We start from the raw sequence: 17,668 nt of genomic DNA, 5'->3' as shown, positions 1-17,668 counted from the left end.
ACAGCAACAGCAACAACAACATGATAATCATAATTATGAATCAGACATCAGATATTGGCATCATTTATTCATACAATTTTCATTCATGATTTTGTATACACTATATGTATGTACAATTTATCAAAAATGGATTAAACAAAATTTACGGATACAGATTGTCCAAAATCAATAAATTTTTTTGTTGTTGTTGTTCATCGGTCTTTTCCTTCGTTTACAGTTGTATAGTTTTTTTATCTTTTTTATATCATAAAGACTTAATTCATAATAAAAAATTGGTTCATCTCTTATGGAGTCTATTTTTATGAAACAATCCGGATAGTAAGTAATTGATTTCATATCAAAATAATCATCAAACCATTTGGATGTATTTTTATCATCAATCGTTGTGATCCATTGTTGTTGATAATCATTATAATATTGGACATTTTTGTATGGATTACAATTCCAATCCTTATTATTAACTAAAAAAGTACATGAACAAGTTTCTTGTATTGATTTAATATAATGATCACGATCAGGTCTTTGATGTTCATGAAATAAACCAACTACATGTGCCAATTCATGTGTAATGGCTCTTAATCGTTGTCTATAACCATTTTCTTCATCAAGATTTAAGGTTACAGTGGTAACATAATTTTCTTTATCCACTCCTGGTTTTGTTGAAAATTTTTTACCTTTTATAATATTCGTATAATAATATATATGATGATGGTGATGATGATGATATTTTGATTCATATGGAATAAAACGTATACATGTATATTGATGAAAATTATTCATTGATTCCAATATAATATCTTTATATTTATGGGCTAATTATGAAAAACAAAATTATTGATTATATTAATATTAAATATTGAAAGTAAAATTTATTTACACAGATATTCATCCAATTTAAATGGAATACGGCCATTCTTCCATAGGTATATCGTATAATTCTATTATATGAATTATATATAAGTTATTATAAATTCAAGAATTATTATTACGATTACACTCTTACATGTCTTTTATAATCATCTGCCAATGTTGTTGTTATGATGTATAAGTTAAAAATCAAGAAAAAAGACAAAAAGATTTTTGAAGCCATATGAATTTAGCCATAATTTATAATAATTATTCAATACAAAAAAAAATTGATGATTTAGTTGCTTAAAATAATGGATAATGGAATTTTTATATAAATTCCATAATCAATGGGGTTGGGGTGTTCCTGATGAGATAATAGAAAAAAAAAATGAAAAAAATTTTTTTCCTTTAATAATGCGCAGTAATTTTTTTTTTCTGTTTCGTACAATTGTCTTATAAGATGATAACCAAACAAACAAACAAATACTTTCTAGCCAAAAAAAAAAAAAATAAATAAATAAATAAAAAGTACCAAATGGATTTCCAAAAGATAAATGTGAGAAAAATATTATATCATCACAACAACACCATGTAATTGTTGTTGATTATATAAGTTTGTGTTGTAGTCAGTGTGAAAAAAAAAATTTTTTTTATCGATATAGATTATACATACATAAATGCGTTTGCAAATTATGAAATTATTCATTTAATGATTTTTCCATAAACACAATGTTGTTTTTTTTTGAGGTTAGAAATCTATCATTGTCATTCGTCATTCATTCAAAGTGACTTACAAATGTTTCATTGATTATCATCAAAAAAAAAGAGAGAGAGAGAGAGAAGATTCAAGAGAAAATTAATGAGACTGACCTAAACCATGTGATATACCGATATGATGAATTTATATCTATCTCTTTATGACGCTTGTATTTATTATATAATCTATGAATAGTGATGTGATAATGATGATGGAAAACGTACATTACACACACACACACACACACACATTACACATACAGAGATATAGACAAATAATAAAAAAAAGAATGAACTCATCATGGGGCTAACTAAAAAAAATTTATTTATTTCATTCATTCATCCATTCATTACGTGACTTTAATGTTGAACATGAACAAAACCAAGAGTAAGAGCGAAAGAGAGAGAGGCTTAAATTCAGACTATGAAAAAAAAAACTTTACAAACTATATATCAATGGTTTATGATACTGATATTTTGATGATGATGATAATATACCGCAAAAAATGGTAGATATTTCATGGTATATGGTGATTATCATTTACTTCCTACAATAAAATAAATAAATTTGTACATTCTCATTAATTTTTGTTCAAATCAATGATATAATATAATATATATCTCTAAAGTTTAGAGTCTAAACGAAGAAACCCAAACAAAACAAAACAAAAAAAAATCGATATCAAACATTTGTAAATTTGTATTATTGTGAAATCTATAGCCAAATGAATCTTATTTTTTGTTTTTTTTTTGTTTCAAGTAAATTGTAATGAATGATAAATAATGACAATTGCTGAAATTTTTTTTTTTTGTTTTTTTGAATATCATTTCTTATGACATAAAAGAGTGAGAGAGAGAGAGAGAGAATAATTTATTAGATTTTATTTCCACTTTGAACACACACGCATTTTTTTACATTTAATGTGTGTGTGTGTGTGTATGGATATATGTGTGGTCAGAACAACAACAACAACAACAACAACAACAACAAAAATTATAAACACGCACTAAAATCTTTTTAGAATTGAAAGAAAAAAAATGAACATGACATCAAATGGACATTGGATATTTATTATACATACATATGTGTGTGTGTGTGTATTTGAAAATTCAAATCACGCCCAAATCATTGAAAATAGCTCACATACAAACAAGAAAAGATGATGAATTGATATATTACAATATAGAAGAATAAAATGCGAATTGTTTTGTTTTGTTTTGTTTTGTAGGGATGAAGATGAGAATAATGATGATATTTCTCCACCTTTTTTTGTCCAAATTTTTTTTTTTTTTTTGTTGAAATAAAAACGATAATTCCATCCAACACAAAACAAAACAAAACGAGCACAGGGCATTCAAATGCAAATACACAAGTTCTATATATTATTATATGTCATATATGATGATGTTGATTCGATATATTCATCATCATCATCATCAACATGATGCTACCATTATCATCGTTAGAGATAATTTTTTTTTTTTTTTGGCTCAGTTGTCAATTGTAATCTGTTTAACAGGTGTCCACATACATAGATTGGACAGAAACCAGTATTTTTTTTTTTGTCACAGACATAAACCACTCAGTTTAATTTAATTTTTTTTTCGCGGCCATTTACAAACAAAACGTTGAATACCGTTGTTGTTGTTGTTTACATCAAGATCATTGTCCGATTTGTTCATTTCAGTTGATTATCGAATTATTTCTGTTTTTTTCACGATTCAATCATGTAATTGTATCTTAACATCCATGAATATATCGATCATCATCATCATTTTAAATAGTGATTAGATGATTATTATTATTGTAATTATAAGATGTATAAACCTATAAAATATAATATTGTTCACATGTTTATCATCATCATTCGATATATAAAAATAATCATCATGTTACCTGTTCTATTATCGGTGATCACAAGAGCTTTAGTTACAAGTGATAATTGTTTTGGTGGTATTGAAACGTTTGAAAAATTAGCGGCAACTAATTTTGAATCAAATACAGTGCCTATGGCTGGTGTTTTATTACAACAGGATAATGTTGCATTGACTAGAGATTGTATTAATCTTTGCCGACAACAGCAACGATGTACAACATTTTTTCTTGATTATACACAATTTCGTTGTTTAGCATATGTGGAAAGCTCTCGTCGTCATCGTGATCATATACAGACTACAAAGAATTCGAATCTTTTTGAAAAAGTATGCCTGAAAGGTATTTCAAGACAAGAATTTGATCATGTTTGCGGTAATGAACGTCTTTGGGCATTTGAACGTGTTAAAGATACATTTTTGGATGGTTTTGTTGAAAAAGAATTAACCAATATGGTTGATCGTGAAGAATGTGCAAAAGCATGTCTTATTGAAGCAGCATTCATTTGTCGTAGTGCTGAATTCGATGAAGTTAAAAGAATATGCAGATTATCCAAAGAAAATCGTCGTACACAGCCACAAGCATTTGTTTATGTTAAAGATAGCCAACGTGATTATATTGAAAATCAATGTGCTCCTGCAGGTATGATTATAGATTTCAAATTTTTTTTTTCCGATAATTTAATTTATCATACATTACATTTGATGATTGATGATGATTGCACGAGAATCGTTGAACCTGAAACAATTTATTTCATTTGATTTTATTATTATGTTAATTGTCAATGACATTGATGTTTTATACAGTTATATTTTCATTGTATATTATTGTGTGTGGATGTGTGTGTGTGTGTATGTACATCATTATCATCATTCAGGAAACAGCTAAAATGAAAAAAAAAATATATTATAACTATAATAAATAAAACGAGGAATAAATTATATTATTATTTTATGATAGAAAATGAAGGCTTTATTTTGTTTGTCATGGTCAAGTGATTTTAGATATTTATGGTAAATTGCATCATCATCATCATCATCATCATCATCATGATGCTCAGGTGTTTGCCCAGAATTCAATTATTATTCTATTTTTGGTACCCAATAGGATGGTCATGGATCGTCAATTTTTAATAATTATCCATCCATCCATCCATCCATCCATCCATTTGATTTCAATTTAACTATGTTGAATAAATCGTAATAATCGTAATAATAATAATAATTTCCTTTAGGTCCTGCTTCTTGTGTATACACAACCAAAATGAATACAAATGTTTTTTCCATGGATTCACTTCAATTTGCATCCAGTGCTGAAGATTGTCAACTTCATTGTGATCGTGAACAATCATTCAATTGTCGTGCATATGGTTTTATCAATAATCGATGTATGCTTAGTGGTGATGATGAAAAGACCATTGGTAAACATCCATTGACAACGATGAAAGGAGCCACTTATGGTGAACGAACATGTGTAGCTGAACTATGTACTAATGGTATTTTTACATATGAAAAAATCACTGGCCATGTACTTCGATCGGCTATTACTACACCGGTAGAATTTCCTGAATATAGTTCATTAGGTGTGACTAGTTGGTGTCGTGGAAGTTGTGATATGGCACAATTAAATTGTCCTGCATTCACTATTAATTACAAGAATAATAGATGTGAACGATTGGATCGTAATACACAAGGTCGCATTACTGATCTTACCGTTTCTGAGGGTGAAAGTTTTTTTGAAAAAATTTGTCTTCGTGTACCACAAATCATGTCACAATGTCAGGATAAATTTTGGGCATTTGAAAGGTCATTATCTGGAATACATATGTGTGAATTTATAAAACATTAATTTTTTATTGTAGGGTTTTAGGCTATGAATTGGCACCAGTATTGTATGTGAAAACATTAAACTTTGTACAAAGTAGACGAGATTGTCAAGAATATTGTCTACAAGAACGTGAATTTCCATGCCGATCAGCATTATATAATGATGAGACTACTGAATGTAAACTATCACCTGAAGATCGACGAACCAGTCCTGGACATTATTATCGTTCACGTAATATGAAAATCAATTATCTTGAAAATCAATGTGTCCGTATTCATTCATCTTGTCCATATCAACGAACAACGAATGCATATCCAACCTATACTGATATCGTTGAAACGGACAGTATTGCCAGTAATGAAGAATGTGAAAAATTATGTAATGATAATAGATACTTTTTATGTCGATCATATGCATATTATTCTAGCAATAGTCAATGTTTTCTATCCGGTGATGATTCTGTTAGTGCTGGTTCATCATTCATTCAACATCGTTCAAACATTGTATATTATGAAAGACAATGTTCAAAACTTTCAACATTCAATGCAAATCAATCATCTAATAATGGTGATAAGGTCCATTTAGTCGATACGACTACTGATGAATATCCTATTCCATTGACACCATTAACTGGTATAATTAATTTGGATGCATAAATAATAATAATATTATTATATCAAGAAATCTTCATTCATTTTATTAGATCGAATAGGTGAAACATCCACATTATCTCCCGGTATACCACAACTGCCATCATCATCATCGTCATCATTACCTTCATCATTAACACCAGATCTTGATTCTGGTAACGTTAATAAAGAAGTTGTCATCATCAATGGAACTCTTGGTGGAATTATAACAACAAAGATAACTCGATTTCCAGAATCACTTTTGCCTACAATATCTCCTATAAGTAAAAATGAAAAATTTTATTAATTAATTTATTTTTTGATTTTCTTTCTCATGATAATTTTTATCTATCTATTTTCAATTAGTTACTTCTAGTCCCAGATCAATGGGATATCCGGGAATGGATTCTCCAATGAATAATGATCAACTCCAATCATCATATGATTCATTACAACCGGAAAATGTTGATCAAATGAATACACGATTTCCAATAAATTACTCATCCAGTTAGTATTGCTTGATATATTTATCATCATTGAAATAATTTTTCAATGATCATTTTCCATTAATCTAGATAAAAAATGTGCACCAAATTCAAGATTTTTGTTTGAAAAAGTCACCAGTTTTGAACCAATTGGTGGTCATCTAACATTATTGTATACAGATTTACAAAATCCTGGAATTGTAACCGAATGTGCCCGACGTTGTGAACATTCTTCATTGTGTCGAGCTTTTGTTATCGATTATTATCATCAAACCTGTCATGGACTTTTTGAAAATAGTTCGGTTGGTTTACTTGATCTACGATTATCAATGGGAAAAGATTATTTTGAAGGATTTTGTGTTCCAAATTTTGTTCATTGTGACAAATTCTGGCCATTCGATCGTATCATAGATCAAGCGGTAATTGGTGCTCGTCCAGAGGAAGTTGTACGATTTGTTTCTCGTCCTGAATGCCGTACACGATGTTTGGAGGAGAAAAAATTTCGATGTTCATCGGCCAGCTATAATTCATTCACGCATGAATGTCATCTTTATTCAGAAACCAGAGATTCAGGTTCATTAAATCTACAATTCAGCAAAGGAATCGATTTCATGGAAAATCAATGCGTCATAGGTATTATGATTCCTTTCATCATTCATATGTTTATCATTGTTTCAAATCTTTTTGTATAGATGTCAAATCATGTCGTTATCATTCTATTGAACGTGATATAAGTATTGTTTCAGTGACAAAATCTGTTCGTGGTACATCAACATTCCATTGTGAACAAGCTTGTGACTATGAAAGAGAATTTAACTGCCGCTCATATACTTATTTAGATAATCCGGATGGCAGTCTTGTTCCTGGTGGCAATCTTTGTCTACTTAGTGCCGATAATCGTGCAACCAGTCATCAAGGATCTATTCAATTTAGACCACGAGCTTTATACGCTGAAAAGGATTGCCTATATCAGAAAAGTTTTCGTCCAAATCAAGAACAGAATACTTTAAACCAACAACATCACTTAGAACCAACTTCATTGATCGGACCGATTATTAATTATGCTTCTGAACCAGAAGGATTAACTGCTCGAAGAATTGATCCAACAACGCCTAAACCTAATATTGTTCATAAGACGCACATGATTAATCAAAGTAGATTCAATAGTGATGATTTACAGCCAACAGTGAATAATATGGTACAACTTCAACATATTCCACATCGTTGTTCACTTGATGAATATACATTTGAAAAAACTTTTGGCTATGATCTAAGATATGCACAAAGAGAAAGAGCTCCGATTGTATCTCGATCTGGTGTTGTCAACTATTGCAAAGATGAATGTATACGACGTGGCGATAGATGTATGGCTTTCATAATTGAATATGGTTCAGATAAGAATCAAAATTGTTTTTTCCTTTCTGAGGCTGCTTCGGAGAATCGAAATCAATTGAACAAGCTAATGGGGACGACGTATAATGAAAAAATTTGCCTCAGAGGTTTGAAATCATAATATATTTCCCACTTTTTTTCCCTCACATAATGATGACAAAACAAATTAATTTCCTGTTTTGACCATATTACAGAAAAGACATGCGATAGTATATGGACATTCGAAAGAATCATTGGATACACTATGGATGAAACGGCCGATCGTGAAATCAACTCAATAATGTTTCGGACAGCTTGTCAAGATTTGTGTTTGTTGGAGAAAAGTTTTTCCTGTCGTTCGTTGACTTATGATTACGGGCGAAGAATTTGCCGCTTATATCATAATACAAGACGATCAAAACCGCAGTCTTTTCAAAGGACATCCGATCATGTTGATTATTTTGAAAACAAATGTACAAAAGGTTTGGAACATGATTGATTAGTCAATTTTTTTTCATAGAAAAAACCGTTTGAATATGTAATGTTTAATTATTTGGTTTAGAATTATCCACTTGTCAGTATAGAGATTTCAAGGATCGTCGTTCCAATTATGTGGATAAATTATCAATTGCAGCTACATTGGTTGATTGTCAACGGCAATGTGATTCCGAATATTCTTTTCATTGTAAATCAGTTAATTATAATGCAATTACACAAGATTGTGCCCTATCCAGCGAAGATTCATTGTCAATGCTTAATGTTGCCAATAATGATGATATCAAAACAACATCACCTATTGCCGTTTCAGAAGTTGTTTCAGCTGCATCAACAATAACCGAATACCTTCATGGAAGTATTTATAGTGAAAAAGGAAATTGTGAACAAGGTGAACAAAAACAATAGAATAGATTATATTTACCTTTGCTTTTCAATTTATTTTTGTATTTGTTAAATGAATTTAGTCAGCGTCCAATGTAACCAAGAAGACATGATGCTAACTTTGAATTTCGATAGTCCATTTATGGGTCGAGTTTATACGAAAAGTAATCCATCAGAATGTTTTATAAACGGTAATGGACAATTACAACTACAGGTATGTTGATTCACGATTGTTGTTGAATAAACAAAACAAACAGAAAAAAAAGTCCAAAGATTCTATTGTCTAAAGAAAATATGATCCGATTTTTTCCCATTAGTTTGCAATTCCTTTGGATTCTCGTTGTGGAACTTATCAAGAGGTATGTGTTTTGCTATGGAAAAAGACAAAGAAAAATGGAAAATTCTAATGAAAGAAGATTTTCTCAATTTACAGAGTACCAGTAGTTATGTAAATGAAGTGATTGTTCAACAGCATTCGGTCATCATGACCGATAATGATCGAACGATTCGAGTACTTTGTTCATTTGAAGTATCCGATCAGACTATAACTCTAGGAAATATCGAACAGCAACAACAACAACAAAAGAATGTTCCTATACCAAACGGAATTGATGTTTCGTATGTAAAATATCTTTGAATGAATGTATTCTAGGATTTATTTCATCTACCATATTTGCTATTCATAATGTTTTCTATTCTGATCACTTTTTTTTCTAATTCAAAATAGCACAAATCCCAATGGAAGAAGTTACAAGGATCGGAAATCACCGGCTACTTTTGTGGCAAATACTGCTGCTCCCCCATCAATACAAATGCGTATACTAGATCCTAGTGGACGAGATGCACAAGTAGTCAGTTTGGGAGATGATTTGATACTACGAATCGAATTAAGAGACCAAAATTATTCACCATATGCTATTTTTGCTAGAAATTTATATGCTCGTAGTTCGAATGGTGAATCGCTTTTTTTGATTGACAATAATGGCTGTCCAATTGATTCGTCCATCTTTCCGGCATTACAATTGGATCCAATTGATCATCGATCGTTGTATTCGAAATTCAAAGCATTTCGGTTTCCGTCCACCGGAGTGGTAAATTTTGAAGTACAAATACGTTTCTGCCAAGAGTATTGTGAACCGGTCAAGTGTGCTCAATTGAATGGCCATGTCGATTCGTTTGGTAGACGACGTCGACGTAGCGTGAATAGTTTTCAAGAACTTTTTCTCCATCAACAACCATCACTGAAATGGCATTCTAATCGAATCAATATGAATGATGGTGACAACAACAAAAAACATTTGAATCAGTCACAAGAGAATTGGACCAGAATCAATTTATCAACCAATCATCATGGACTATTGAACATGGATCAAATAAATCAATCATCATTGAAGCCTGGCAACAACTGGACAGCAACCAATGAATTTGTACAACGTATTCGTATTGGATTCACATATCCAACCAACAATTACCGTTACTATCGTAATCGTAATAATCATTCAATTGGTCATGATGTTGGTGATGCGAAAAAAACTGATGAATTCAATATTATCGATGAGTACGGCAATCAAATTTTCACTACACCAGCCATGCATCTATCAGGCAACGTCAACATTAACGAATTGGATGAAAATATTGACAATGGCAATGTTGATTCGCCAAAAACAACAACAACAACAACAATTGAATCATATATTGTTGGATCGTACAGCAAAGACCGTACAATGAATGACATGCAGAATGTCAATTCTAATGAAAATGAAAATATTACCGATAATATAAATATAGCCACAACGACAACGATGAAAATGGAAAACTTTAACCCTATCGTTACTAATGCTGCACTTCCTTTGCCAACATCAAATTTAGCAGCGGAAGTACCGTTATCATTAGCAATTATGGTGGATGGCAATGTTGATGATGATAAAGATAACGATTCTATTGCTAATGCTGCAGCTGTTACATCTGTTCATGATGATGAAAATGATGACAACAATGACAATTCTTATTCGTCGTCTAATAATGAATTCAATGTCCACGATGATGCAATTATTAATCATGATGATGATCAACATAGTCAAGATGACGAAATCCACGGACAAAATAAAGAAAGAGAAAATAATTTCAATCTTGATATGGCCACTAATGACCTTGGTCATCATCACCATCGGTTACGGCAACAAAACAATCTAAAATATGTTGACATGGCTGCTGCCGCTATTCGTACGACTCGTCATGGTCATCTTGAAACACGTAATAATTTAGGTGCAATAAAACATGGTTTGTATCTTTATGTTTTCGTGCCTCATTTAATTGGGTTAATTTTGTTTTTTATATTTAATCTAAACAAAATATAGACAAAACAAAAGCGACAACAAAAATGAAAGAAAATCTTCCACTAATTTGTATGGATTATTGTACGAATACAGGAATCATTATTTTCATTACAACGTTGATTGTAACCATTGTACATTTAACTCTTGGTGCCAGTGTTTATCTATATATAACTAAACTAAAACAGTCGAAAAAATTTATACATCACCATAATCATGTTAATCGAAAAAATTTAATGTTTATCCGTAATGTTGTTGGTGCTCCTGCAAATTATCAATTATCAAATTCATCGTCTATCGGTTTTAATCATTGTTTATCACCAAATAATACATTAGCCTATAGTAGAAATGATGATTGTTCTAGTTTGAATGAAGATACATTAACACCAAATGCTGTATTGGCTGTCATTGATGATCATGATGATGATCATAATGATTCATCTAATCGATTTAATGATGAATATACGAATAAAACAAACAAACAATCTGAACAAAAACCATTATCTTGGTTTGGCATCGATGATCATCAACAACAACAACAACAACAACATCAGCAGCAGCAGCAGCAACAGAATAAACAACAAAATTTTGGCAGTATTCGTAGTACATTTAATCATGGTAATATTTTTTTTTCTGGTCCTCGTGAACAACGTTTTTTTGGTATTAATAATTATCAATTTCCTAATCATCGATCATCAGATTTAAATTCATCATCATGTACAACAACATCAACATCATCATTGGGATCAACAATGGCCAAATAATAATAGATCTGATGGTTTTTTTTATGTTTGTCATATATTATATTAATCAATCCTTTAGTGTTAATTATTTTGTCATCAACATCACCACCACCATCATCATCATCATCATCATCCATAATTATTGTCAACCCAACAAAAATTATTGAATATATTCATCATTTAATATATTAAATTTAATATACATTCATAACATTCTTTGCCACATATATTCAATGATGATGATGATGATAACAAAAATGAAATATGACGAATATTTGACGCTTTTAAGCATTTTTTTTGTTTAGTTTTGTTTTCCATTTCTTGCAAAATGATAATTTTCAATTTCAATCATATTCTTGTATTATATACAAATTTATTCTATATATAATCAACACAAAATTCAACATTCACGAATCGATCCATTTTTTTGTCGGGTTCATGAATTGACTATAGTGCCTGGTTGATTGGTGTGTGTGTGTAGTAGTGGAGAGATTTCATTTTTTTTTCTATTCAAATATACATGTGTTATATAATACACACACACACACACACACACGCACATTCGATTTAATTTGGATTTTTTTTCAATTCTTTTTCTCTTTTTATTCGTTCTATTTATGTCAATTCCATTTTTCATCATCGTAAATAAAAAAAATTTGAATTCATTTTTCATTATCATTTAGTTTTTTTGTGGGGGATTCTTTCCACACTTTGACATTCGTTTGTCATCATCATCATTATTTTTTTTGCCCCTCTTTTAAACTAATAGTTTTTAATGCGGGGGGTGTGGATGGGTTTTGATGAATTTTTTTTCAAGTGGAAAATATTTGTGCATGTGTGTTATGGGCAATTTTTTTTCGCATATATTCGCGTTTATTGATTGTTTGAACGAAGTAGAAAAAAAAATCACAAGTACAGCCTATATGTTGTGGTGGCCAAAAATATATATATATATTGATATATTGATCATCAAATCAAACACATGTCATTTGATACAAATTTCAATTTTTTTTTCATCATCATCATCATCATCATTTCATTCAATGAATTTTTTTTATTTATTTTTTTCCAATGGTAAAAACCCAACATTTTGAAAAATTCAATACTTTCATATGTTGTTTTGGGAGAAAAAAAATCGATTTCATTGTTGTTGTTGTTGTAATAATGAGGTAATTGTTTTGGTCTTCTTACAACAACAACAACAACAACAACAAAAATAAAAATAATAATAGAAATTGATTTTATTTTTCATCTCATCATTTTATTTTTTATTTTATTTTTTGTTCAACGAAAAAAAAAATTAAAAAAAAACAACAACAAAATTTCCTACAACAAAATATAAGCAGCAAACGCACACACACACACACACAGCATTAAAAATTTGATAAACGATAAAATGATAAAGGCTGACAATGGATTCCATCCGGAATGATGATGATGATGATGATCGACAATCTTTTTTTTTTTTTTTTGATTTCAACCGAAAAACATTTGCCAGTAAAAAAAAGTGATTGAGTTAGAATTGGGTATTTGAGTAAAGTGAAATGAAGTGAATATATGGTTGGCTGGTTGGTTCGTTGGTTGGTGAATTGAGTTTTGGTGGATTTCTATTTTTTTTTTTTTTTGTTTGATTTTTTGTAAGAGCCTCTTCGGTTTTTTTTTCAATTGGAATTTTGTTTTATAAAAAATGATCGACCCGAGTACCACCATCATCATCATCATCATCATCATATATGAAGGAAATTCAATTTATCTGTTTACTATATATGTTTTGTTGTTGTTCTTTGGTCATTTGATTTATGTGTTGACTAATTTTGATAACATTGGCATCTTTAATTTGGCCATTGAATTGTTTGACAAATTCACCAAATGGACGGGCTTCAGTTGGAAGTGTAACAGGAAGCACTAGTTTTCCGTTTAAATTTTCTGGCCGTTGATCATTATCAATAAATTCATCGATATTTTTTTTACCAATGACGGAAAAAAATTTTTGTTTATTACCATTTTTGTCTATATATGTTGGTAGCCATGATTCAACAATTTTAACAATATAGCTTAACAAAAATGGTAATTCATATACAAGTACATTTCTTACAAGACCATAATAACCAAATGGTATCTGTTTGACCAGAAATTGTAATAGATCTAGATCAACATTCGATATGCCAAATTCTTGACAATCAATAACAATACAAACACCATCGATTCGTCGAGCTTCATAATCTAGATCGAATTGTTCAAAATAATAGAACAATGCACGTTTGATAAGCCAATCTAGTTGCGAAATTTTTCTATAATATTTCAAACGTATAACCAATATTTGATTATCTTGTTTATCGATACCAGGTTTTTGTATTGCTTGTAATTGAAAAATTTCTGTAGGCAATGCATTTGCAAGTGTTAATTTGGCCACATTATATTCATGACGAAATCGATAAAAATCAAGAAATTTTTCAAACCCTTCATCCACATTACGATGGCCAGCAATTATAAAACGTTTGAGCATCCAATCACTAACATTGTTGTTGTTGTTGTTGTTGTTGTTGTTGTTATTATCATCATTTTCATTGTCATTATCATTATTATTATTCACATCAATGTTGTTACTATTATTGGTTGAATTGAACACTGGTGTGATTCGATTTCTAACATCTTCAATATCAACATCTTGATGATTAATTACATAATCATAGATTTTATTACGTAGCTGTTCTAAAATTTCTTGATCAACATTTAAATCTCTGAGTAATTTCATTTTTTTTTTTGTAGCTTTGTAGCTGTATGTGTAACAAAAATGATGATGTGATAAAAAAAAAGTTTTTTGAACAAACAGACAGAAAAAAAAATGTGTCACACGCAATGATTTCTTGATATACACTGGGGCCACCGTTGAAACTTTCAACAAAAACAAACTGAACGTTTTTTTTCACATTAACAACAACAACAAAACAAAAAACAAAAAAAACGCAACAAATAAGCAATATTTTTAACGAATGAACAAAAAGCCAAGGATTCAAGCAAGGTTTTTTTTCGTGAATTTTTTTTTTGTTTTAATTTTTATATTTCATACTCGATTTTATTTGATGGATGTGAAATTAAAAAAAAAAAAAAAATTTGATGACGGTAATGATAATATAATGGTCATTGATGGTGTGGTGAATGTTGCTGTTGTTGTTGTCGTTGTTGTTGTTGTTGTTGTTGCTGCAATCAAATGTGATAAGGGATTTTTTTTTTTTGTTTTTCGGCTACCAATTTCAATATGATGAATACCACTATCATAAAATCATTTAAAAACAGCCAATCCATGATTATTTTCGTTTATATCCCCCCCCTCACACACACACTATGTTTATGATCATCAAGTGTTTTTTTTTTTTTTTTTTTTAGTGTGGTGGAAAATAAAAACAACAACTCTCTCGATCTTAAATCTGCGTGCATATATATATACCTCAAGGACATTTGAATTGAATTTGATTTTGAGTATGGTAATGGCGGTATGCGGTGTGGTTTTTTTTCATGTTATAAACAATCAATTAACTCTTTTTTTTCTCTATTGATTTGATTGAATGAATGAGTTTTTTTATGACCAGAAAATTTTTCAAATGTAATTGTAAATTGTGTAATTCATTTGTTGGTTTATTATTATTTTAAATATTCGGGTACATACAACAACAAAAAAAAAAATTCTTTCCAATTAAATTGTCAATGTACAAACAAACAATCTCTCTCTCTCTCAATCATCATCATTATTTACATTTTGTACACAAAACAATCAGAATTAACTTGTTTCTGTTGTTCAAGGCTAGTTACCTTGAACAACAACAACAACAACAAAAAAAGCTTGACATTGCACATTTACAGAGATGATGATGATGATGATCATTGATCACCATCATCATCGATGATCGTCAAACGTCATCAAAAAACGGATACATTGACATTGTCATTAATTTTTTTCCCCATTTTGTTCATCCATTCAAAATGAATACATATCCTGATATTTGCAAGGAAATGAATAACAAAAAAAAAAAAAATTATTTATAATTAGCGACATTGGCTAAAACCAAACAAATACAATAGTGGTGTATAATATGTTTTTTTTATTTTTTTTTTGGTACAAAATATCAACATGGATCCAATTCATATTAATATTATGAAGCATCATATATTTATTCGGGTTTTGTTGTTGTTGTTGTTGTTGTTGTTGTTGTTGTCTTTCCTTAAACAAATTAAATATTAAATCAAATTATGGATCAACAAACGAATGGATGTGAACAAAAATGGAACGGAAAACACTATATATTTATATATATAATAGATGATGATGATCATAATTTTATTTTACGCATCATCATCATCATCATCATCATCATCATGATAATCACATATGGAATTTATATAATTTATGCTCCATAAACTTTATCATCATCATCATCATCATTCATTTATCTTAATGTTTTTTTTTTGTTTTTTTTTTTGAATTTGTTTTTCATTATTTGATCATCATTCATTCATTTATTTATTGAAAGTTTTAAAAAGTACATTGTATTTTGAATGTTCTTATTTGGGTTATTTTTTTTTCTCATTCATGTTTATTCACCTATATTTGTAAAAAAAAAAAAATAGATAAAAATTAGCTTTCCGGAATGATGAATTCTAATTACTGCAAAAAGCTAATATGGATAAATATAATTGAACCATATATTTTAACGGTATATATGAACATTATCAATGAATAAATGGGGAAAAAAAATTCTTTGTGTTGACACAATTTCTGGTCTGTCAACCTTTGCATGTTTTCGCTCTCTCCTATACGGTCTGTATCATAATCATTCAAAAACATGAATGAAATGACAACAATATCAAAGAATACAGAATAATTCTCACTTTCTCATTTTCCCATTATTATATTTCGATTCTGTATTTTTTTATTTTATTTTTTTTTCTTGATTCTTTGATTTCTTCTGCATGGGTAAATTGGTTGAATCAAAGAATGTAAAGAAAGAAAAAATAGAAGAAGAATTCACTTCATAGGTTTCGTGTGTGTGTGTGTGTGTGTGTGAGAATGCATTTTAATTCAGTATGGTTTGATTTTTCTTGTTTTTGTTTTCCCTTTTTATCTGGTTTGTGAATTCTATGTGTGTGTATTGTAGATTCTTTTTTTCCTTCTTTCTTCTTTTTTTTTCACTGGTTGTCAGAATATTATCTATATGTCTGTAAGGTCTATTATGTTCAACATACATCATCATCATCATATAGTAAATTTATATCGAACCCAAAAAACATTTTTTTTTTTGTTACAGGGGATATATCTTTTTTTTGTTCATTCGATTCTATTTTAACATTGTATGAATACCATGTTAGGTCATATGTGTGTGGGTTTTTTACAATTTCGAATGCATCAAAGCATGACTTTTGACATGCCAATACAATGTTTCGTGTATCTTTTTTTTTTTTTTTTTTAATGTTTGAATGTTTTGTATTTGGATGTTATATCTATCTCTGTGTGTGTGTGTGTATATGTGTCTGCGCCATAACAATATCATCCATGTTATCATCGTAAATGCACAAAGAGGCAAGGCATTGAATATCATATATACCATTCTATGTGTGTGTGTGTGTGTGTGTGTGTGTGTGTGTGTGTGTGTGTGTGTGTGTGTGTGTGTGTGTGTGTGTGTGTGTGTGTGTGTGTGTGTGTGTGTGTGTGTGTGTGTGTGTGTGTGTGTGTACTAGGATGTTCTAGGATCCAAAATGGTGTAAGAGAAAAAAAATAGGTAAAAAACCGATCCAAATATATTTGTATGTGTTGAAACCTAATGTGATATGTTTGTGTTTGTGTATACAATTCATATATAAATATATAGAAATCGAATATAGCACATAGCAATTCAAGATGATGATGATGATGATGATGTTGATTCCT

The 17,668-nt window shown here is 29.8% G+C and overlaps 3 protein-coding genes across 5 annotated transcripts; 1 reads left to right on the top strand and 2 right to left on the bottom strand.

Annotated features, from left to right (window-relative positions):
- Positions 1 to 47: 47 nt before the first annotated feature.
- LOC124495426 (astacin-like metalloprotease toxin 3) lies at positions 48 to 2,969 on the bottom strand. Of its 2 annotated transcripts, XM_075733530.1 has the most exons (4): positions 2,688 to 2,969; positions 1,004 to 1,213; positions 878 to 938; positions 48 to 812 (listed from the first exon to the last, which is right to left on the bottom strand). In XM_075733530.1, exons 2-4 carry the CDS (start codon positions 1,088 to 1,090, stop codon positions 166 to 168), a joined length of 795 nt encoding a protein of 264 aa, XP_075589645.1. In that variant the 5' UTR covers positions 1,091 to 1,213; positions 2,688 to 2,969; the 3' UTR covers positions 48 to 165. The 2 variants fall into 2 exon arrangements, with proteins under 2 accessions (XP_075589645.1, XP_046914759.2); XM_047058803.2 differs by lacking the exon at positions 2,688 to 2,969 and having other exon boundaries at positions 1,004 to 1,303.
- A 250-nt stretch (positions 2,970 to 3,219) lies between these two features.
- LOC124495496 (uncharacterized) lies at positions 3,220 to 12,410 on the top strand. 2 transcript variants are annotated; one of them, XM_047058886.2, is made up of 14 exons: positions 3,220 to 4,120; positions 4,713 to 5,283; positions 5,340 to 5,938; positions 6,009 to 6,218; positions 6,301 to 6,441; positions 6,510 to 7,052; positions 7,112 to 7,918; positions 8,006 to 8,272; positions 8,353 to 8,676; positions 8,753 to 8,883; positions 8,987 to 9,028; positions 9,103 to 9,287; positions 9,397 to 10,934; positions 11,027 to 12,410. In XM_047058886.2, the coding sequence occupies exons 1-14, from the start codon at positions 3,424 to 3,426 to the stop codon at positions 11,764 to 11,766; spliced, it is 6,795 nt and encodes a 2,264-aa protein (XP_046914842.2). In that variant the 5' UTR covers positions 3,220 to 3,423; the 3' UTR covers positions 11,767 to 12,410. The 2 variants fall into 2 exon arrangements, with proteins under 2 accessions (XP_046914842.2, XP_075589883.1); XM_075733768.1 differs by having other exon boundaries at positions 9,397 to 10,949.
- Positions 12,411 to 12,984: 574 nt separating this feature from the next.
- LOC124495389 (motile sperm domain-containing protein 2) lies at positions 12,985 to 15,114 on the bottom strand. The gene has a single exon (XM_047058758.2). The coding sequence runs from the start codon at positions 14,498 to 14,500 to the stop codon at positions 13,490 to 13,492; it is 1,011 nt and encodes a 336-aa protein (XP_046914714.2). The 5' UTR covers positions 14,501 to 15,114; the 3' UTR covers positions 12,985 to 13,489.
- Positions 15,115 to 17,668: the final 2,554 nt, after the last annotated feature.

Source organism: Dermatophagoides farinae, chromosome 8 (genome assembly GCF_024713945.1).
Source record: "Dermatophagoides farinae isolate YC_2012a chromosome 8, ASM2471394v1, whole genome shotgun sequence".
Taxonomy (NCBI): Eukaryota; Metazoa; Arthropoda; class Arachnida; order Sarcoptiformes; family Pyroglyphidae; genus Dermatophagoides; species Dermatophagoides farinae.
Note: the sequence above shows the minus strand (reverse complement) of the source record. Positions and strands in the feature narration are given on the sequence as shown.